The sequence below is a fragment of the Tiliqua scincoides genome, chromosome 11, assembly GCF_035046505.1.
Source record: "Tiliqua scincoides isolate rTilSci1 chromosome 11, rTilSci1.hap2, whole genome shotgun sequence".
Classification (NCBI taxonomy): Eukaryota; Metazoa; Chordata; class Lepidosauria; order Squamata; family Scincidae; genus Tiliqua; species Tiliqua scincoides.
The window spans coordinates 14157653-14180456 of record NC_089831.1 but is presented as its reverse complement, the minus strand read 5'-3'; the positions used below and the strand labels follow the sequence as shown (position 1 = coordinate 14180456).

Here is a 22804-nt window from a genome sequence, read left to right as displayed (position 1 = left end):
TTGCAAGGCATTCTGGAGCATGACCTGCCTTTTTCTGCCATTATTCCATTCTTTTTCAAGTACCCCTAAAGGTCCTGTTGAGTGTCCCTGGGCATACATGAATACCAGGTTGGGAACCACTGTTTTACTGGTATATTGTTTACAGTGCACTTACTGTGAAAGTGTTTACAAAAAGGCAGTGAAAACCAGAATTTAAGAAGAATAAAAATGTATCTTATGATCTTTTACTATGTTTTTAATAAATTAGAGACTACAGTTCTTAGGTAAGTAGTGGTAGGTTGTTTTTCAGGACCCGGCCTCGGGTAAAATCAAACAAAACTATAGTCAGACGCCCCCCTAAGTTTAACCCCCGACTTATCCAAGTGTCATAGAAAATTCCATGATAGTTGGCTCAAAACCTGCCCTCAACTTATCTGTGGGGTCGACTTACAGGCGAGTGTCTGCGGTGCATATTACACATCACTTTTCCACAAGAATAGCTCACAAAGCGGTCTACACAGTAAAATCAATAAATGGTTCCCGCCGTGCTGCATCCCCTATACTGTTTTATGCCTTGAATCAGGTCTTATGAAGATGAACAACACTGGTGTGGCTAAGATTTGTGAAATTCTGGCTTGGTATTCTCTTTAACGTGGCTAATGATAATCTGATGTAGCGGCTGGTATCAGACATGGTGCCGCCCCATGGGATCACTGTTCTGTTTGCCAAGTTGAAATCCATAGGTCTTGACATTGAGAGGCTGGGTATGATGGGTCATACCTCAGCATTTAGAGCTATCAAGGAGAGAACTCTTGACATTGAATGCCAAGAGCTAAATGGTAATGGCTAAAACCTCTTGATCTCCATTGTACTTCCATATACCTGTTCAGTTTGGCAGGGTGCCATCTGATCTATTTTACTTGCATAACCCACAGCTAAGAAGAGCCTTTATGCTGGTGAGATGCAATGACCTTCCTTCAGCCCTTTTATGGGGACAGTATAAGGGAATCCCTCTGTTAGCAAGGCTTCGTCCCTGTGGCTTGAATCATGTGGAGTCACTCGAACATATCTTCTTGTTTTGCCTCTTGCACAAGCCTCATTGCCAGAAATATCTAATACCCATTCTGGCACATCTCCAGGGATGGGCAGAGACAGATGTGCTGTGAGCCCTTCTGTCAATAGAGGAAGAAGAACCTCTTGATAGTGTTGCCCATTTTTGTCTATACAGTTATGAGTTCTCAAGAAATGGAACTGAAAGCTTAGTCCTGTAACAGGCTAGTTTATGGGGAATTTTGGGTATGTGCCATGTGATTATGAATCTGTGTGTGATTTTATTTATGTATTGTCTTGATGTTTATGCTAATAAAGGTCTCATCATCATCATCATCATCATCATCATCATCATCATCATCATCATCATCATCAATGGTTCCCTGACCCCAAAGCACTCACAATTAAAAATATATATATTGAAGAGACACCAGCAACAGCCACTGAAAAAGATGCCATGCTGGGGTGAAGAGGGATAGTTGCTCTTCCCCAGCTAAATATTTGAGGACATCACTTTTACAGGTGCCTCTTTGCCAAATTAGCTATATATAGCATGCAAGTTGAATGGGGAGGGGGGCAAATTAAAGACTTTTGTGAGTGTAGGAAGGCCCTGGTGGAAAAATGCTTGCGGGGGCCTGGTGCAAACTGGCACCGAGCCAGAACTATTTCCTTTGAGCAGTTTACTGACCTAAGGAAATCCTGGTCACTTGATGCCAGAGTGTATCTGTTTTAACCCTAATACTCTAGTATGCATTCCAGATATGCTCATTTGGCAGCCTAATCCACATTATCTCAGATTGAATAGTTTGTTAGTATGGAGAGTTAGACACCTTGATGGCTCCCCCCCCCCCCAGGATGCCTGTAGGATTCAGTTCCTAGCAAGGGGTGTCAAACTTGTTTCATACAGTGGGCCGAGTAGCATTCATGGCGCCTGTTGGGGGCCAGAAATGACATCATTAAGCAGGAAGTGACGTCATTAAGCAGATGCTGGTCAGAAATAAGCACTTTGCACTCGAGAAGGACTTCATTAGCTGCCAATGACAGAAGAAAAAATATGCACATCTCTGTCATATTTCCAAGATACGGGGCAGCCCAATTGTCCAATTGTCCAAGATACACAGGCCGCCCTTTCAGCAGCGCTGTTTCTACAGAAGCATCACTTTGCAGCTCAGCTGAGGGGTGCTCTGTGAAGTGACGGCTCAGCAAAAATGGCACAGCTGAAAGGGCAGTCCGCATGATAACTGGCCTCGCCCAGCACCATGCCCCCCTCCCCCCTCTTGGTCAGTCCTTTTCCCAACACAGTGTCCTTTGCCTTCCAAGACCTCCTTCCACCTCTCCCTCCCAGCACTTCGGTGGAAGTGGCAGCACTGAAAAGGCAGCACTAGGAGAGCACAATCATGTAGGCAAGTTAAAAAGAGCTTCTGTGGGCTGTATCCAATCCACAGGCCTTATGTTTGACACCCCTGCTCTAACCTATGGAGCTTTTTACTGAAGATCCCACAACACGTGGGACGTATAAAAGCATTCAATGAGCTGAGATCTGTGTGGCTATCTCGCTGCAAATCACTTGGGTGAACCTACCTCCTCATCTTTAGTCAAAGCTCGTGACTTTTTTGACGTGGGTCATTGGAAAAATTTTCCATGGAGTAGCGGTCAGTGAACTGAAACGCTGGGTTTCAGCACCATCTAATTGTATTTCATGGGCGTTCAAGCTGTGCCGGGTGCAAGCTTCTTCCAAAGTACGCACAAGTCATCATGAGGCACACCCGATTCTGAGCCATTTATAATACGTGAATGAGCTTAAGATATGGCATTTGGAATATTATGACAAATGAGAGCGACGACTTAATGTTGCATTTCTGATTTTGCTTCCAATCCAACAAGCACTCAACCACCTGAGTTTTTCATGTGTACAAATGGAACTTCCCTTGTAACAAAATGTGGCATTCCTGAACCTTAATATTGCTTCAAGCAAATCAATTCCTTCTCCCTGCCTCCCCTTGCCCCTGTATTCTAACTACTGATTTTTCTCCAATGGTTACCCAACTTTTCATGCTGTGTGGGGGGAGGGGAGAAGCTGAGCATTCTCAGGCTCTTCCCCTGTCATTTTGAGATGAATGGACAAACTAGAAGGAATCCTGTAAGTAAGTGAACACTCTTAAATTGTGCATGGTTGCTCAGATTCTTGCACACAGTGATAGGCAGGGGTGGTGCCCAAAGAGAAACATTTTTGTGGGACCCTCACCCTCCCATGGACCCCCCTACTCTCCAGAATGAGTGGCAGCAATGAGCCCGGGGCCATTGGCACTCTGCGCAAAGTGCAACAGCTGGAAGTCAAGGGAGGGCACCAGGATGTCTTGTGTGCTCCCTGGGGCATTTGGTGGGCCACTGTGAGATACAGGAAGCTGGACTAGATGGGCCTATGGCCTGATCCAGCGGGGCTCTTCTTATGTTCTTATGCTCTTAAGTAAATAGTAATGACAAGATGATGTCACCGTCGCCTGCTTCAGGTGGCGGCCCAATTTTGGACGAATCAAACCTAGGGTCAGAGCATCCGCTACGGAGTGAGATGCTGGCTGTGGCTGTAGGCTCTCTGCTCTCTGCCCTAGCATGGGGCTCCTTTGGGTGCAGGATCCAATTTGGCCAAATTGATCAAATCAACTTAAGGTGGGCCCTGGCTCTGGGACCGGGCGGGACAGGGGTGCTTTGCAAGTTCTCGCTCAGTTCAGATGTCTCATTCAGCAGCTTGGCACAGTGCTACCTGGAAGTGATCTCTCTGACTTGGGCAAGTGCCATGAGCCAGCAGCCTAGCACAGGAGGTCTGGGCAGGAGGTCTGGTCTAGAGGGTTGAGCCTCCAATTGCCTGAAGATAACATCTGAAGGTCGCCAGTTCGAGGCCACCGGCACCGTGAACGGCGAGACCTTGAAGCAGCTGGCAAGCTGAGCTGAGTTATTCCACCTGCTCTTTGGAGTGAGCTGCTTGTCAGCCTGCTTGGGAGGAGGCCAGAAAGTGATAACAGACCGCAAAAGTTCCATCTGAAATGTTGTGTGGTTCTTGAAAGATAGACCCTTTCTTTAATTGTAAAAATCCCTATGGGGATTTAAACAGCCTGCCTATGTAAACCGCCTTGAATTAAAGTCTGAGGAGAAATCTGACGACCAAGAAAGGCGATATATAAATACCTATATTATTATTATTATTATCAGCACAGGGGGCTCTTAAGAGCAGGGTCCTAAAGCTGACAATCAACTATGTACCCCTGCTAATTGGGTAAGAGGCACTTTTTCAAGTGGGTGCTCCTTTTTTTAGCAGGGGGAGAGTAACTGGCCCACCTCACCCCAGCACTGTCTGTTCTAGTGGCTGTCTGCTGGTATTCATTTGCATCTTTTTAGATCGGGAGCCCTTTTGGGACAGGGAGCCATTTGGTTATTTGATTTTTCTCTGTGGACCGCTTTGTGAACTTTTAGTTGAAAAGCAGTATATAAATACTGTTAATAATAATAATAATAATAATAATAATATAATAATAATAATAATAATAATAATAATAATATGTACATCCACTTTCAGTCAACATGTGTTTATGTGGGGGGTGAGCTCCCTATTACTATAAAATATATGATCACAATCAGATCAGCCTGTACAACCACCCTTTTTCTGTCCCTCAATATCCCCCACTTTGCCCAACTGCGATGAGTTTCTCCTTCAAGCAGTCTAAAAACAAGCACAGCTATTGTTAATCGGACAAATATTGGACGTTCTGCCTGAGCTTCTCCTCCTGCTTGAAATATAACCATTCCTTTGATAGCTTGAGCTGGGAAACAAATTGAGAGGGAGGCCGCCACAGAGAGGAAAGGAGACAGCCTTCCCCCTTGCCGTTCAATCTTTTTTTGCTTGTTTTCCACATTCATCCCTCCTGGAGGATGTGACTATGTGATGTGATATAATCAGATCTCCAGGATGTGAGTCAAGTGCTTACAAGATGAAATCTGGAGAGACCATACCTTAGGATGTTATTGTAAGGTATTTTTAGGTTTGTTTCATCCTGAATGTTTCTGAAACCTCCCCCTCCCCTTCCACTCTTCCCAGCATATCTCTTTGAAGCCCAGGAGCACAAGCGACTGTTTCATAACAAGGAAACACGATTGCATGTTGCTTTCAAGTCAGATTTTTGCCAGAGACAAAAGGATCCCAACATCTGAAAGAATGCAACCATCCATGTGCACATAAATGTTTTCCTTCTTGCCCCTGAATCACACTCTCCACCTAGAGCAAGGGTGTCCAAAGTTTTTGGCAGGAGGGTCACATCATCTCTCTGACACTGTGTCAGGGGCCAGGGAAAAAAAGATTAATTTACATTTAAAATTTGAATAAATTTACATAAGTTTACATAAATGAATATATTAAAGATGAACTTCTATGAATGAATGAAGGTCTTGCAATAGCTCAAGGCCTATAAAAGGCCTTGCACAAAGCAAGGCTGGCCTTTCCTTTGCTGCAGCTACTGCATCACAGACGTGAAACAGCAAGCAGTGGGGGAAACCCTCATCCCACAGCTCACGCAAGAGGTCAAACAGGTCGGGCCAGTGCGGGCTCCAACAAATCTCCAGAGGACAAGAGTCTCATTGGAGACTGGGGGCTTCCTGAGGGCTGCACTGAGAGGCCTTGAGGGCTGCATGTGGCCCCAGGGCCGGGGTTTGGGCACCCCTGCCCTAGAGCATCACCCCACCCCCCAGATCATTGCTTGAGGGGGGCTCCAAACAGCTCAGAATATATATAAATGTAGAGTAATTTAATAGAATATGACTCAGCTTCTGAGCAGTGCAAAACACTTTCCCTGTATTATCTGAATGTGTTATCTGGATGTGACCTCTGCAATCAACTGGAAGGTAAGTGAGGAAACATAGGCTGATGGAGATGGAAGGTGACCCCTAAGGTCATCTATTCAAACTCCCTGTATTTAGCAGGAAATCAGAGCACCTCCAGCAGGTGCCTGCGGTCCTCTGCTTGAAGATCTCCAGTGAGATCAATCTGCCCCAGATCGTACCTGTGCTCCAATCCCTAGATCATATCTGCCCCATCATTCCTGCCTCCAGGTTACCTGCTCACCCCCTGGATCACCTACCACCACCAAACTGGACCCCCCCTCCAGTTAGCCCTTGGACCACCCCGCTACCCATCCCCAGGTCCCCCCTCTTTCCTCTACCTCAGTGTTTCCCAAACTGTGGGTCACAAGCCAATTTCAGGTGGGTCCCCATTCATTTCAATATTTTATTTTTAATCTATTAGACTTGATGCAACCATGGGGTACGACTGCATTTGGGGAAATGGTACAGACCTGTACTTTTAACAAGCTACTATGTATAGTCTTTTCACAATGATAGTCAATGGGACTTAATCCTAGGTAAGTGTGGGTAGGATTGCAGCCTAGGGTGTTAAAAATGGTCCTGCTTGATGATGTCACTTCCGGTCATGACAACACTTCCAGTGGGTCCTGACAGATTCTAAAAAGTGGGTCCCGGTGCTCTACCGTCATCATCACCATCTCCTCCTCCTCCTCTCGCCAACACCCTTCTCTTTCCAACTCTCTGCCATTGGAAAAGGCAGAGGTGGTTGGGAAGGGAGGGAGGAAGTGAGGTGGGATGATAAAACCAGAATGCTTGAGTAGCCTTCCCTTTCAAATGGGAAATAGGAGGAGGAGCTCCTTGATCATCATCATGCCACTGCCATCATATAATGGGCTAACTTCTGAACGTGCCACCCTGGATCCATGGTCTCACCAGCCCTATTGGAGGCCCATCCATGCTTCCAGGGAGCTTTGACAAAGGAGGCATTCACACAATCGCTCCCCTCCACCTTCCAATGGATGAGCGCGGAACATGCCGCAGAATTTTTCTGCTTCTTTCCCTCTTCAGACTCAGTGGAGACACTCCTAGATATGCGCACGTTTCGGGTGTCAAAACAACATCCTTCTCCTGCTGATTTGGTTTGAATGGCACATAGAGAAGGGAGGCCTGGGAATGGGCAGAGCATCTCCTTCCTGGGCTCTGCCACACAAAGCACCTGCTTCGCATCCCTTCCAAACAAGGCCAGGTTTGGCACACCCTGAAGAAGAGGGGGGTGTTCAGTGAGCCCCTGTTTGAAACGCAGGCCCGGGTGGCAAATTTAATTGAGTGGAACTAACAGAAGCATCTCCCCAGCCACCATCGGTGTGTGAATATTTACAGCTGCCAAACACGACTACGAGTTCTCATGCTGGGTCCTGGGAGTCTAAAGGAGCCTGATAATTAATGAAGTGTTAATTGGAAAATCTCAGGGCCTGCCTGTTCAAGAGGAATGTGATTGCATCAAGGAGAGCCACACTGCCTTCCGAAAGAGACACGATTGGCTCCAAGGTGGAGAAGCTGGGGTGATCCAGGTGCACAGCACTAGGGAATTGGCATCCTGGATGATTGTGCCTCAGTCAAGTGTGTCCCAGACATTGGCTTCCCTGCATATTCATGTCCAAGTTGTGCGCCTGTGTTTTTGTTTTGTTTGCACATACCCACCGGCGTCGCTAGGGGGGTGCGGGCCGCAGCGGGTGACGCGCCAGAGGGGTGACGCTCCCTGGGGGGAGGATGTGCTAACATCACGGCTTTAGGAGCTACCCCATCGTGCTATACACCATTGGATGCGGAATTCCCAGCGGAACGCAATACAAAACACAGAATTGAAATCACTCCTTTCCTTCAAAAGTTATGGCTCAAAAGCTGGAAAGAAAAAATGCATGGAGCCCTATAGAAAGTGAAAGTGAGCCGTATCACACGTTTACTCGCAAGTAGGTGTACTTGCCTTAGTCCGTCGGAAAAGGCAGGCTGAAAGGAATCCAACGACACCAGAATAGTCCTGACCCAATGAATGCAGCCCCTAAAACACGTGAGAAGGAGCTTCCTCTCTCTCTCTCCTGCAGTCTATTGAGCTCTAAAGAAAGCAAACTCAGCAACATGGTTGTGTTTACTCGCGAGTAAGCAGATGTGCCTTGGCTGGTAGTCAGGCCAGGCAAAGGGGAATGTGAGGACACCAGAATGGTCCCAATTCTGCACAACAAATGCTCCAGAAGGCAGCCCCCCCCCCCACTAAGAAGGACAAAGAAAAGAGGCTTGAACTGGTAAGGGGAAAGTTTTCTATTTTGCACTTGCAAAACCAGGTAGGTCTTGATATGCTTGAAATAGAAGAACTTTAAACTGGGCACTGGGGAGGGCTGAAAATCTCACTGATTCTTTTTTTTTGGGGGGGGGGGTTATTGCAGGCAGGCTACAGAGTAAGCCCCACTGACCACTATGGGACTTACTTCTGAGTAGACATGCATAGGCTTGAACTCACAGGCTGCAATTCTACCCACACGTTCCTGAGAGTAAGCCCCATTGACCACTATGGGACTTACTTCAGAGTAGACATGCATAGGATTGGGCTCACAGGCTGCAATCCCACCCACACTTTCCTGAGAGTAAGCCCCATTGACCACAATAGGACTTACTTCAGAGTAGATTCACTTGGTGGAACAGGACTGGCTCCCCCTTATTTAATTATTTCTTTTAATTTAATTATTTATAATTATTTATTTTAATTTGCTTGATGACGTCACTTCCGACATCACTTCCAATGGGTCCTGGACAGATTGTCATTCTAAAAAGTGGGTCCCAGTGCTAACAGTTTGAGAACTGCTGCAATAAGGTGACACGGGGTGGGTGTGTGTGAGACTCTACAAGTTTTCAAAATTACTAAAATCAGAGTTTGGAGCAATAATCCCATCATGTAATATATCAATCAATGTGTAATTTCATGCAGAATGCAATGAAACAAACCACATTGAAATATCTGTGTTATAACAAGAGGTACAGCCAAAAAACCAGTGGGGGCGGGGCAATGGTACATCACCACTGCATGGGGTGACGCGCAGGCCTCCCACACCGGGTGACGCGAATCCTAGTGACGCTACTGCGCATACCGGTTATTTGTGTCCCACTGTAATTGGGCAACATATTATAACTGGCAACAAACACCATAATATATATCCTAAACCTTCAATTCTAATCCTAACTCTAACCATACCTTTGCATTTTAAAAATTTAAAAGTACAGGTTGGACCTCAGTATCCACAGGGGATCCATTCCCAGATGCCCCGCAGATATTGAACTCAGGGATACTGAGATCCACAGGTGGGTTCCACACAGGAACTCCAGATGTGACTGGAAGTGCCTTTTGATAGAGTCTGAGGATGTTCCTAGGCGTGGGTAGGTCGTGCTTAGCCACCATGTCTCAGAAGACCTCTGAGAGGCACTTCCAGTTTCTCAGGAACCTGAGGTGCTTCTCAGAGGCCTTCTGGATGGCTGGGAGATCACATGCAACATATGTCCAGGATGCAAAAAAAAATCCCATGTAGGGTTCCTGCCCTGGAGGGGCCTGGAGCAGGCTTGTTCCACCCCCAGGGAGGCCTCAGATTGGCTGGAGGGGGAGGGGGTTCCAGCACCCTTGTCCTCCTCCCTAGCAGAGCTGCCAGACCTGGCCTAGGAGCAGGAGCTGTTCACCTCCCAGCTCCCTGCTTCACACTGACTGCCTCTCATCCCTGGCCTTCCTGCTTTATGGAGCAGGCCCGCCCCCTTTGGCCCCTCCCCTTCCTAGCAGAGCTGCCAGACCTGGCCTAGGAGCAGGAACTGTTCACCTCCCAGCTCCCTGCTTCACACTGACTGCCTCTCATCCCTGGCCTTCCTGCTTTATGGAGCAGGCCCGCCCCCTTTGGCCCCTCCCCTTCCTAGCAGAGCTGCCAGACCTGGCCTAGGAGCAGGAACTGTTCACCTCCCAGCTCCCTGCTTCACACTGACTGCCTCTCATCCCTGGCCTTCCTGCTTTATGGAGCAGGCCCGCCCCCTTTGGCCCCTCCCCTTCCTAGCAGAGCTGCCAGACCTGGCCTAGGAGCAGGAACTGTTCACCTCCCAGCTCCCTGCTTCACACTGACCGCCTTTCATCCCTGGCCTTCCTGCTTTATGGAGCAAGCCCGCCCCCTTTGGCCCCTCCCCTTCCTCCAGGTGGGGCAGAAAAGGCTCTTCCTGTTCCTGGCTTGTTTCCTGCAGTGTTCCTTGTTTGCCCTGCCAGCCCCCTCTGGCTGGTTGGGGTGAGCCAGCCTGCTTTGCCCTCTTCAAGGGCAGGGAAGCCTCCCCACCCTGGGCATGGGGTGCCTGCTCCAGGATAAGTCGGGGGTCAGGGCATCTGGGAAGGGCCCCAACATCCCACACAAATGTCCAAGGTCACCAACAGCCAGGATGCATTTTTCCGGAACGCAGTAGTCCAGGATGCGAAGGCGATGAACTCAGGTGCGCATGTTATGTGGTGCCTGGCATCCTAGTGCTGTGAGAAGGGGTGGGGGGTGCTGTCCAAAAGGTCAAAAATACCACAACAGCACTAATCTCAGAATCTTACCTTCCACATAAAGTGAGGCATTTTTGCTGGTGGCTGTGCCAAGGTGGTTCCTGGCCACACAGTTGTACATGCCCTCGTCCGACTTCCCCTTCTTCTGGTTGAGACGGAGGAAGAAGAGGGACCCATCCAGCAGAAGGGTGTGCTGGGAAGTGGCGTCGTCTTTGCTGGTTTTCACATACTCCCCGTTGCGGTACCACTCAATGGTGGGTGCTGGGTTGCCGGTGGCGCGGCAGTTCAGTGTGGCGGGTTGATCCCAGCGAACCACCAGGTCCGAGGGGTGGTCAATGATCTGGGGCACAGACTCCTCTGAACGAGACCTTGACCCTGCAAGAAGAGAGAGAGAGAGAGAGATAGAAAAGAACTTTCAACAAATCTCAATTTTTCCACATTCATTTAGTTCCTTGGCCTTGACACTCTTGGTCATAGGACTGTTTGCTGTCAAAGGTACTCAGTGTCATGTTCACTTTAATAAAAAAAAATTAAAATTCTGCATCAGAGTAATGTAATTTACTGCAACCTGCAATAAAGTTACATAGAGTAATGATACTGGACTTGAGAATAGAAGGCTTGCTGGATCAGGCCAAGGGCCCATGTAGTCCAGCTTACAGTGGTCGACAAGATGCTTCCGGGAACACTCAAGACAACAAGATACTGTATCATGTCGCCACTCCCTTGCATTTGGTGTTCAGAGATGGGCTACTTCTAAAACCCAGAATGTGCATACAGTCATCATGGTTTGTAACCCATGATGCACCTTTCCTCCATGAATCTATCCAGTCCCCTTTTAAAGACATCTAGGTGAGGAGCCATCACTACATCATGTGGCAAGGAGTTCCATATATACTGGGGAAAACCCGATTCAAATATCTGCTCATTCCCAAGACTCATTTACTAAGTCTCAGTCTAAACTACCTCACATGGTTGTAGGGAGGATAAACGGGAAGGAGAATCGTATATCTTGCCTTGAGCTTGGAAGAACACTAGGATACACATGGAATAAGTATGCAAATTAAGAACATATGCATATATTGCATAATTTATTGCACTTCTGCTGGTTCCAGAGAGAGACATACGACTATTGAGGGTCACTACTACCTCTCTCCACTACAAGAAGCCTGGATGCACCCTGTTCTGGCAGCCAAGGACCACTCTGTTAAGTGAATGCACAAGTTTACCCACCTTTCCACTTACAGATGATTCACTGACTGCGCACTGATTTCAGTGGGATTAACAGTGCAACTCTATGCATGTGTACTCCAAACCAAGTCTCACTGTCTTCTGTGGGCTTACTCCCACAAAAGTGTGCATAAGATTGCAGCCTTAGTCATGACTAAGCTTTGCCTGAGAGATATCTGGCTGGCCCAACGTCACCCAGTCAGCTTCATTATTGACCTGGGATTTGAACCCAGAACTTCTTCGTTCAAGGTCAGTGCTCTAACTTCTGCTCCACACTGGCTGTTATTTCCAGACTCTCTACTAAAAGCCAGAGTACCTAGCCTTGAATTTAATGAGAGGAAGTTAATATCGGGGGGGGGGGTCCACCCCAGATTAAGCTGGTCTAATGGTATGCTGCAGATACACAACCCCCCCCCCTTTCCCAACAGTCCAGCTAATGGCTGTTGTTGCAATTGATGCTCATTCTCACAAAGCTTCCTGTGCAAAACTTCCTGGCTTTGTCCCCTCCGAGGATACAAAAAGTCACAGCCCTCTAGCACAATCAGTGGGCCACAATCTGGTAGAAAACAGATGCCAAATATTTCAACAGAATCCCCCAAGTCTGAAGTTCCAATCCAATACTTTCCCATTTTCTCTTTAGACCAGGAACAGTCTCTGTTTTCTGGGGTTTATCCCTGGTTAATCACTGCCCTGTTTGTTTTTTTTCTCCTTGCGGAATGCAAAGAGACACCTTTAAAAGCAGGGTTCTCTTAGATATTGCAAGGAGAAAGCACCCCAGCATGGAGTCTTTTCCAGTGGCTGTTGCTGTATCTCTTCTGCATCTTTTTTTCAGACTGTGAGCCCTTTGGGGACAAGGAACCATTTATTGATTTGTTTAGCTTTGTAAACTGCTTTTCCAAAGAAAAGTGATATATAAATATCCTTCACAAGAACTTCATCATTGGATGAACTTCATCATCATGAACTTCACCACTGGATCAGGCCAAAAGCCCATCTAAACCAGCTTCCTGTATCCCACAATGACCCACCAGATGCCTCAGGGGCACACAAGACAATAAGAAACTTCCATCCTGTTACCACTCCCTTGCAGCTGGTATTCTGTGGTAGCCTACTTCTAAAACCAGGAAGTTGCACATACCCGTCACGGCTTGTAATCTGTGATAAACCTTTCCTCCACAAAACTGTCTAATCCCCTAGACCAGACGCCATCTCCACATCCTGTGGCAAGGAGTTCCACAGACTAATTACCTGCTTGGTAAATGATTTTTTTTTTTTGTCTGTTCCCACTCTCCCACCACTCAGTTTTAGTGGATGCCCCCTGGTTCTGGTGTTAATATTCAACATTTTAAGGATGCATCAGCTCCCCTTCCACTGTGTTAGTAAACTGATCATAAAGAAGAATAACTCAGTTTACGAGTACACTCAGTGTCAGAAGCCAGTGGACACCAGAGTTATGCAGAGTAAATGAAAAACAGTATATCTCCATGCTGTGATCAAACCACAGGTAACACAGCAGCAGCAAGGGCTGGTTAAAAAGGTACCTCCAGTATGGATAGCAGGCAAGGATGAGCTTTCAGCAGCATGCAATCCTGGAAGAGAAAGTGACCAAGTGCTCCTTGGTGGGAGAATAATGTACATAAGAGGGTCTCTGTTTCATCAGTAAAACACTGAAGGGTATGAGATTATCCAGGAATTTATCTTTGGAGGAGAGGTGCACGGTGGCCTAGAGTGTCAGGGATGCTTGAGTCCACCATTCTCCTCTCCTCCAACCCTTTCTCCCTTTTCCAATCCAGAGAGTGGGAGGAAGAGGAGTAACATGGCAAGTGAGAGAGATGGGCTTCCCCCCCCCAATCTACCGCCTGAGGCAACATCTGCTTCATGGATGGGCCAGCCACCTTTGTCATTAGAACGGACTTTGTACATGCTCTCATTCCCAAGTCATCACATAACCACACCCATCAGTCCTCCTGCTTGCAAAATGGCAGCTATGGGATGCACGACACAGACAGGAGCACGCGTGGAACTTCCATTCCCACACACATTTATATCTATCAATTATAGATATTTAAAATCATTTGCACCTAAAGCAGCAAATGGACATAATTCAGAACGTAAGTCTGGCAGAGCTGGTGTTTTTATTTCCCCTGCCTGGAATAACAGACACCTGTTCCACCCAGCCCCAAATGACTTTTGATCCTTCCCCCTTCGGGGATGGTTTGCTCTATGCCAGGGGTGCCCAAACTCCGGCCCTGGGGCCACATGCGATCCTTGAGGCTTCTCAATGCGGCCCTCAGGGAGCCCCCAGTCTCCAATGAGCCTCTGGCCCTCCAGAGATTTGTTGGAGCCTGCACTGGCCCGATGCAACTGCTGTGAGCATGAGGGCGACTGTTTGATCTCTCATGTGAGCTGTGGGATGAGGGTTCCCTCCACTGCCTGCTGTTTCATGTCTGTGATGCAGCAGCGGCAGCAAAGGAAAGGTCAGCCTTGCTTTGTGCAAGGCCTTTTATAGGCCTTGAGCTATTGCAAGACCTTCATTCATTCATATTAAGTTCATCTTTAATATATTCATTTATGTAAACATGCAAATTTATTCAAATTTTAAATGTAAATTAATTCTTTTATCCTGGCTCCGGACACAGTGTCAGAGAGATGATGTGGCCCTCCAGTCAGAAACTTTGGACACCCCTGGTCTATGCTGTGAGGGGCTGCTTTGCAAACACAAAAAGTCCAAAACCTCACAAGATGCACAAAACTAGGTATTAAGAATAATACTTTATGCTTTCGTAGTGTACAAGCACGTAGTGTACAAGGTAATAATCATATACTTAATGGAAAGATACAGTTGTTTTTTTAAAAAATTTGGCAAGGCAGTCCAATTATTTCCTGTAGAACAAAGATTCCTGTTTTTGTTTTTTTAAGTTCATGCATTCTTTGAGGCCACACAGAGAAAATGGCAGGAAGGCTAAGGAATGTGGAGTTGTTCCACAGGATCCAGTTGACATATGCAAAAGTCATCTCACATTTTGTAAGCCCACTAGTTACTCTATCTCTGTCCTTCAGATAGCAGATTCAGTAGGCCAATGGTTCTCAAACTTTTTAGCACTGGCACCCACATTTTAGAATGAAAAATCTGTTAGGACCCACTGGAAGTGATATCATTAACCTGGATGTCATAACCAGAAGTGACATCATCAAGCAGGAAAATTTTTAACACACCCCCCCCCCAACAAAAATCAAATCAAGTTTACAATAAGTATAAGTTTTAAAAAAATATTTAAAATAAAGAAGAAGCCTCCTAACCTTCTACTCCCAAACATCCCAAAGGCTGTAATCCTACCCACACTTACCTTGGAGTAAGTCCTATTGACTATCATTGTTAAAACACTTATATAGTAGCCTGCTAGAAGTACAGCGCTGTAACATTTTCCCTAATGCAATAACATACCATGGTAGCATCAAGTCTAATATATTAAAAAATAAAATATACATTGAAATGAGTGAGGAACCACATGAAATTGGCTCACAACTCACTTAAGTGGGTCCCAGTTTGAGAAATGCTGCCCTAGCTCATTCTTGCAGACAAGCAAACCTTTCTCTTAAAAGGACATGCAGGAAGTGTTCAGTCAATGCAATCACCCCCCCCCCCCAAAAAAAAGCCTCGCATCAATCTCTTTCATCCTAGACCCTGTTTCATCTGAAGGAAATCACATTAATTTTACTTCCAAGTAAGCACACTTAAGATTGCAGCCCCCAAATTCTTTCCAGTAGGTGAAGATCTAACCTCAGAATGTCCATCCTATGCACTCCATAGAAAAGAGATTCCTCCCATGTGCAATTTACTCACCTTCCAAAAGTAGGAATGCTGTCCACACCAAGAACCTCTGCAGCATCACATGTACTGACATGTTTGTCCTGTTGCTGGAAGGGTTGCTTTGGAGAAATTTGCACCCCAGGAAATTGACTAGACCTTGCTGACTGTTCCCCTTTCCTCCCAGTCAATCCCAAGATTGCACACTGTTTCTCCTCTCCAACACACACAGGCACACTGGTCAATGCTCAAAAGCTTTCATCAAGTCTGTTCCATCCGCTTGTATTTTTCTGGACTCTTCACAGGATATGGAAGGGGGTGGCTGGGGTCAGAATTCAGCTGAGGCCTCTCCTCCTACTACAGTTGGAAGTTGAGCTGCTTCGAGAACTCAAAAAATAGGGACAGCTCTTCAACTTTCCGGTTTCCTCCTGTATCACCAGAGAGCTGGAATTCAGCCCCTCCCGTCAAGACAAACAAGCTCCCCTCCACAGGAATGTCCATTTTTGTTTTCTGTGCCCTGCCTTCCTTCCTTCAATTATGTCTCTTTCATCCCTTCCTTACACACATAGACAATGCTCGGGAAATATGAAGGTGAATTTCCTCAATGAATGGAAATCAAGACAATGCACAATATTTATTTTGCCCATTCAAGTAAGGTGTCAGGTTTGCATCTGAACTCAAGCCTAGCCAAGGGGACCCTGCCACAATCAAGTCACTCCTTCCAAAATTGTTGTTTCAAATACAATATTTATATATTGCTTAAAAAAGAATTTCAAAGGAATAAGTAACGGAAGGGATAAGAAAATGGTTCCTTGTCCCAAAGGGGCTCACTATTTCAAAAGACGCAGAACAGAGGTCTCCGCAATGTGCTAGGATGAATAGGGAGAGTTGCTTTCTCCCCTTGCTAAATATAAGAGAATTGTCACTTCAAAAAGTTCTTCTTTGCCTAGTTAACAGGTTTCAAAGATTTGCTGAGAAAAATCGAAACTCTTTTTTTTACCAATGAATGAAGATCATCAAATCTTAAGAGTTGGGAGGTTCCCATAAGGTTATCTAGTCCAACCCCCTGCCTTTAGCAGGAAATCCTCCTAGACAAGTGGTTCTCACACATTTAGCAGCAGGACCCACTTTTTAGAATGAGAGTCTGTCAGGACCCACCAGAAGTGACATCATCAAGCAGGAAAAGTTTTAGCACCCTAGGTTGCAATCCTACCCACACTTACCCAGGAGTAAGTCCCATTTAGTATCATGGTTAAAAAATATATACATAGTGCTTGTTAAAAGTACAGGTCTGTAACATTTTCCCAAATGTAGTCGCATAACATGGTAGCATCAAGTCTAATATATTAAAATTAAAATATTGAAATGAATGGGGACCCACCTAAACTTGGCTTGCAACCCACTTAGTCGCTGCAACTAGTCTAGCAGCTATCACACCTTGTAGTTGCGAATCCCACAGATTCAATTATGCACTAGTTCCGTTATGTACATCTCCTCCCTGCCTTCTCATAAGAGACTTCTGAAAGTCCACTTCAGTGCAAAAACAGGCAGCCGATGCAGCATTGTGTAGGGCCACTCGGTTGAAAAGCACCTGTCCCAGCTTTCCTTAAGACTCATTAGCCTTAAGTTGTACAGATTTTTGCAATCTTGATCATGATGCATCAACTTCTTCAGCACATCAGTATCACAACTCATTCTCTCATAAAACCTAGGAAGCAGCCAGCTTGCCAAGGACATGCAGCTGGACAATTGTAGGATGTTGCGGAAGGAGCAGGAAGTGGTGGGATGAATAAACTCGAATTTAAAAAATAAATACCTAACAAGGAGCAGATTGGACCACAAATAGTCAGAGTCTTAAAACACATGCAATACACAAAGAGGGGAACTAGACCCCCCTGCAAGCCCCCCTACAAGCTGTGAATCACAACTCTGTGAGACAAGTCTGTGCTTAAGTAGGAACTATTTTTTAAAAATGATCTGGAAAATCTGAAAGAAAGAAAGAAAGAAAGAAAGAAAGAAAGAAAGAAAGAAAGAAAGAAAGAAAGAAAGAAAGAAAGAAAGAAAGAAAGATGTAGCTTGGTGCCACTTCAGAGTCCTTGAAACAAAGATGATGATGATGATGATAATGATTATGATGATGGGCGCAATCCTACCCTGTGCTGGAACAGGCAAGCCAGGAGGCTTGCACTGTATCCAGTGCAGGATTTTGGCCATATGCAGCTCAGCCAGAGGCAAGGGGAAACATTTCCCATTACCTCCAGGTAAGGGCTGCCAGGTAAGACCCAATGGGTCTCCTTGGACTTGCGCCACCTCTGGAGGTGGTGCAAGTTTGAGGATAGTGGAGCGGCTTGAAGTTGCTCTGTTCTCCCCGGGAACGGGGGTTGGGATATAGCTTAACTGCCAGATCCCAGTCCCGCCTCCCACTCCCTGCTCACCCACCCCCCGGGGCTGCCCATCGTCCACCCTCCCCCCGCCCAGGAACGCCTCCCTCCCACCTCCTCCTTGCCTACCTTTCTTCATTGCGTTGGCCCAGCTGGGCCAATGCAACTTCCAAGGAGGAAGCAAGCGCAGAGGCTTGCGTTGGCCTCCACAGGCTGGCGCTTCTTTGGGCACCGACCTGGCTTCCTCCTGAGGAGGCACAAAAGTGCTTTATGGCACATTTGCGACGCTCCCAGGCGTCTGGAAGTGAATTCCAGAATTGCACCCGATGCCTGATAACAAGCACACATGTATTACAGAATCAGCATTGCAAATGTGCTGGAAAGCCACTTGATGTTCAATAGTGATGTCCTGGCTCCACACAAGAAGCGATAAGAACATAAGAACATAAGAACATAAGAACAGCCCCACTGGATCAGGCCATAGGCCCATCTGGTCCAGCTTCCTGTATCTCACAGCTGCATAACAAATGCCCCAGGGAGCACACCACATAACAAGAAGACCTGCAAGGCCTCCTGGGAATTGTAGTTTAAGAACATAAGAACAGCCCCACTGGATCAGGCCATAGGCCCATCTAGTCCAGCTTCCTGTATCTCACAGCGGCCCACCAAATGCCCCAGGGAGCACACCAGATAACAAGAGACCTCATCCTGGTGCTCTCCCCTACATCTGGCATTCTGACTTAACCCATTCCTAAAATCAGGAGGTTGCGCATACACATCATGGCTTGTACCCCATAATGGATTTTTCCTCCAGAAACTCGTCCAATCCCCTTTTAAAGGCGTCTAGGCTAGACGCCAGCACCACATCCTGTGGCAAGGAGTTCCACAGACCGACCACGCGATGAAATGACATATGACAGGGGTGGCCAAACTTGTGGCCTGCAGGACCTTGGATAGTTTTAAGAGAGCAGTTCGATCCACTGGAGTCCCGGCTCCCACTGAGAACTGACTCCCCGCTGCTGCAGAGTGAAAAATTGCTAAGGCACAAGCTTTGTATCCAAAGCCAAGGATTCTGCTCTCATGCCTGCTGTATTCCCTGCATCACTTTTCTGGGCCCACCGACTCTGTCCATTCCCCCAGCCTTCTTTAAACCTGAAGATGTGATTGTAATATGTGTAAAAATGTAGAGGATGTTCTGTGTGGTTCTTGCCTGCAGAGTGTGGAAGAAGCCATGAGGTGGCGCTTTGGCGTTAGCACAAAAACCAAAGCAGCCACTGAGCATGAAGAGACATCCAAAATAGGTAGAGGCTCTGCTTAATTAGAGGTTGGTTTGGCCTCACCTAAGTCTACGGAAAGGGCAGTAAATATATGAGCACCCTGCTTCCTTTCTCATACTGTCAAAATTAAACTTCAGCGCTACTTCCATCTCCAACAAGAAAACAAGACACGCATCTTAGGTTTCTGTGTTTCTGTTCCCAGGTTCTCTTGGTTTCGCAATCCAGGTCCACATTTGCAACCCCACCATGCTGCAAATGTGCAACCTGGCTTCCTGATGAAAAACAATTACCCCACCTCCTTGCCCTGCACAAAGTAGGTTTGCATCTGCTAAGCCGGTAAGTAGGATGAGCCCAGGGTCATGGAAGCCAATCCCCATTATCTGAAGTGGGAATTTATAACTTTTGTTCCAGATGCTTTGGGGCAGCAATGACTGTTGAACAGTGCAATGACACAGCTAAGAGTTCTGGCACCTGGGGGCACAAAAATGTTTAACACCCCCTGGGGTCAGACGTCCAGAAAACACTCTGGGTGCATCTGGAAGGTGGTCTTAGTGCCTTTCTAAGACCACCAGCAGGCCTTCTGCAGCTAAAATCAGGTGCCTTTCTAAGGCTTGCCTCAGGATCAGCCATCAGGGGTGCAGGTTGGCACCCCCTCGAGACGTGGTACCCAGGGCAGTGTACCCCACCCCCTTAGCTACACCACTGGAACAGTGCATGCTGACATGTGCTCCTACACCTGATAGGCATGGAAGGTATAAACATTCTTCCATATCCATGAATTTGGTATCCAGGGATTCACCCATCCACAGTACTCTGTGGGGGTCACATGCCTTCCCCCAAACCCATGACCGTAGTGTTTCTTTACTTTTATTTTCTTGCTTAATACAGGAACACAATATGCAGGCAGGGAGCCTGCATGCTAAAGGAAGACTAACCCAATGTTAGACAATTCCTGCTTCCTGTTAATAACAACAACAACAACAACAACAACAACAACAACAACAACAGGTATTTATATACCGCCTTTCTTGGTCTTTATTCAAGACTTTATTCAAGGCGGTTTACATAGGCAGGCTTTATTTAAATCCCTTATTAAATAGGGATTTTTACAATTTGAAAGAAGGTTCTTTCTTTCAAGAACCACTACATTCAGGTGTTTCATTCCGATCTGGCTTCACATTCTGGCCTCCATCCTCCCATGCTCAGAGCAGATGGAATGGCTCGGCTTCAGCTTGTCAGCTGCTTCAAGGTCGCACGGTGCCGGTGGCCTCGAACTGGAGACCTTGTGGCTGTTATCTTCAGGCAGACGGAGGCTCTACCCTCTAGACCAGACCTCCTGCCCTAATGGAGACTAACCAAACTAATGTTAGCTTGCCCTCTAGTGGGCAAGCTGCATGTTGCATTCCTGTACTGGGCAAAAAAAATAAAAGTAAAGAAAAACTAAGGTAATGGGTGTGGGGGAGCGTGCATTGTACACTGTTTTATATAGGGTTCTCCCGTATCTGCGGTTTCAGTATCCACGGAGGGGGACCCGGAACAGAACCCCCACAGATAGGAGGGGACACCTGTACATGCATGCATGCTGAAAGCCCATAGTTGAGGCATGTGAAGCAAACAACAGAACTTCTTAGAAGATATAGACTGGCTGGAGAGCAGTGGGATGCTGGGAACAACCCAACCTTGTTCAACGAAAGGAGGAGCCAGCTAATCCTACAAGCCTTCGCGCCTAGGAAAGGCCTGTTTTCCCATGTATTAGGCTTGCAAATGAAGGCCCTCGCACGCTGGAAATGAGTCCCCGGCTTTGTTGCATTCTCTGATCGAACACGGGGACAATGGTTGGCCATCAGCCGCAAAGCTCTGCGAGAAGGGCAAGTCAGAGCGTCCGAAGCACCATTTCAATGGCCTGTGCGCCGCGATACATTTGACAGAACAACCTTCCATTGCTTTCCAAAGAAGTCAGACCAGAGACAATCAGATCCCTCCTTCCCTGGAGGTTACAAAACTCTTCCCCTCTAGGCTGCTCCATCCCATCCGATGCTCTCCAAAGGCTGATTCTGTATTCACAACACGCCACGCTGGGTTTTTTGACCTGTTGTCCTGGACATGACCTGCTGCAGCGCAGGTCTGTAACAATATGGGACTAATTGCAAGTGCAAAACTTTTATGTCCCTTTCAATTTCCTTCCTCCCTGGCACAAATTATAAATTAACCCCCTGCCATGGGTTATGTGCCAGTAATTCATCCCATGGATGGAAATGAAATCTGTGTACTCAAGGATCTGTGCATAAGAGTGAGCTTGACTACCCGTGGGGGAGTTTAAGAAACAACTTCCAGATTTTGAACACAACTGTGGCAACACAGGTCCAATTTCAAACGCCCGCTTGGAGCCAGGCTGTGCAGCATGGCCTTTCTCAGTTTGAAGAGACACTTGGCCAACAGTCTGAGGCAAAGAAGGAAGGCCCATAGCCAGGGAGACAGACCAGGGACAGACTGCACTTGCTCCCAGTGTGGAAGGGATTGTCACTCCCGAATTGGCCTTTTCAGCCACACTAGACGCTGTTCCAAAACCACCATTCAGAGCGCGATACCATAGTCTTTCGAGACTGAAGGTTGCCAACAATAATGTACAGTACCAAGATTGTCATAAATCGAAAACTTTTCTCGTAATTCATGATGTGCACTTTACATTCACATGGTGCTTCACAAGAAATGAGAGGACCAAACTGCACCGTAAGGAGCCTACAATTTAGAGATTGACATAAGAGGTAGGGGAGAAAAATGGAGGCAGGGTTAAACTGGGGAAGCACATGAGATTATTTCAACATCATGTGCAGTTTGAATCAGGAGTCAGCCCCACTATGCTCAGTGGGGTTATGTAAGTGCATAGGATTGTAGCCTTAGAGCACAATCCTAACTGCGCCCTAGGCTAGCACGAGTCCCCTGCTCCGACTTGGAAGGGTCGCAAATGTGCCATAAAGCACATTTGTGCCTCAATGAAAGTAAGTTGCGCTGGCGCAAGGAGGTGTCTCGACCTGTGGAGGCCAAATCCAGCCTCTGTGGCAGCAGGAGAAGGTAGGTTCGCGCTAGCCAGGCTCAGCCAGTGCAGGGGGCAGAAGGGGTGGACGGAGCGTGGAGTGGAGGTGAGGAGGAGGTGTTTCGGGGCGGGGGGGTGACGGGTGGTGGGGAGGCCCATGAGTAGGCAGGTGGGGAGCAGAAGGTGGGGCCAGGATCCAGCGGTTATGCCGGATCCTAGCCCCTGTTCCCAGGCGACGCAGAGCAGCTCCTGGCTGCTCCATTCTGCTCAGATCTGCGCCACCTGACAAGGTGGCACAGATCCAAGTAGACCCATTGGGGCTGCTGCAGCTCTCCCCGGGGTAAGGGAAAAAGCTTCCCCTTGCCTTAGGCTGAGATTCAGTCAGCCCCAAACTTGCACTGGATACAGTGCAGGTCCGCCGGCCTGCCTATTGCAGCACAATTTAGAATTGTGCTGCCTGTTATCGTCAGGATCTCCAAGTACAGCAGAGAAAAATTCCTCCCTGAACTCCTGGAGAACCACCGCCAGTCAGAGTTGGCAATACTGCCAAAGACATTTAAGAGTCTGACTCGGTAAGGCAGCATCCTGTGTTCCTCTCTGTGCCTGCACCTCTCCAGAAACAGATGCAACAGCAGCACTATC

General features: G+C 47.2%; 1 protein-coding gene across 2 annotated transcripts in view; it reads right to left on the bottom strand.

Annotated features, from left to right (window-relative positions):
• ROBO4 (roundabout guidance receptor 4) overlaps positions 1-15830 on the bottom strand; it is a 66299-nt gene extending 50469 nt beyond the window's left edge. For both annotated transcript variants that reach the window (XM_066639721.1, XM_066639723.1), the window contains exons 1-2: positions 15507-15830; positions 10487-10810 (exon numbers count right to left, since the gene is read on the bottom strand). In XM_066639721.1, coding sequence (XP_066495818.1) covers positions 10487-10810; positions 15507-15567 — 385 coding nt within the window. In that variant the 5' untranslated portion in view covers positions 15568-15830. The remainder of the gene's footprint in view (positions 1-10486; positions 10811-15506) is intronic.
• Between the last annotated feature and the right edge of the window lie 6974 nt (positions 15831-22804).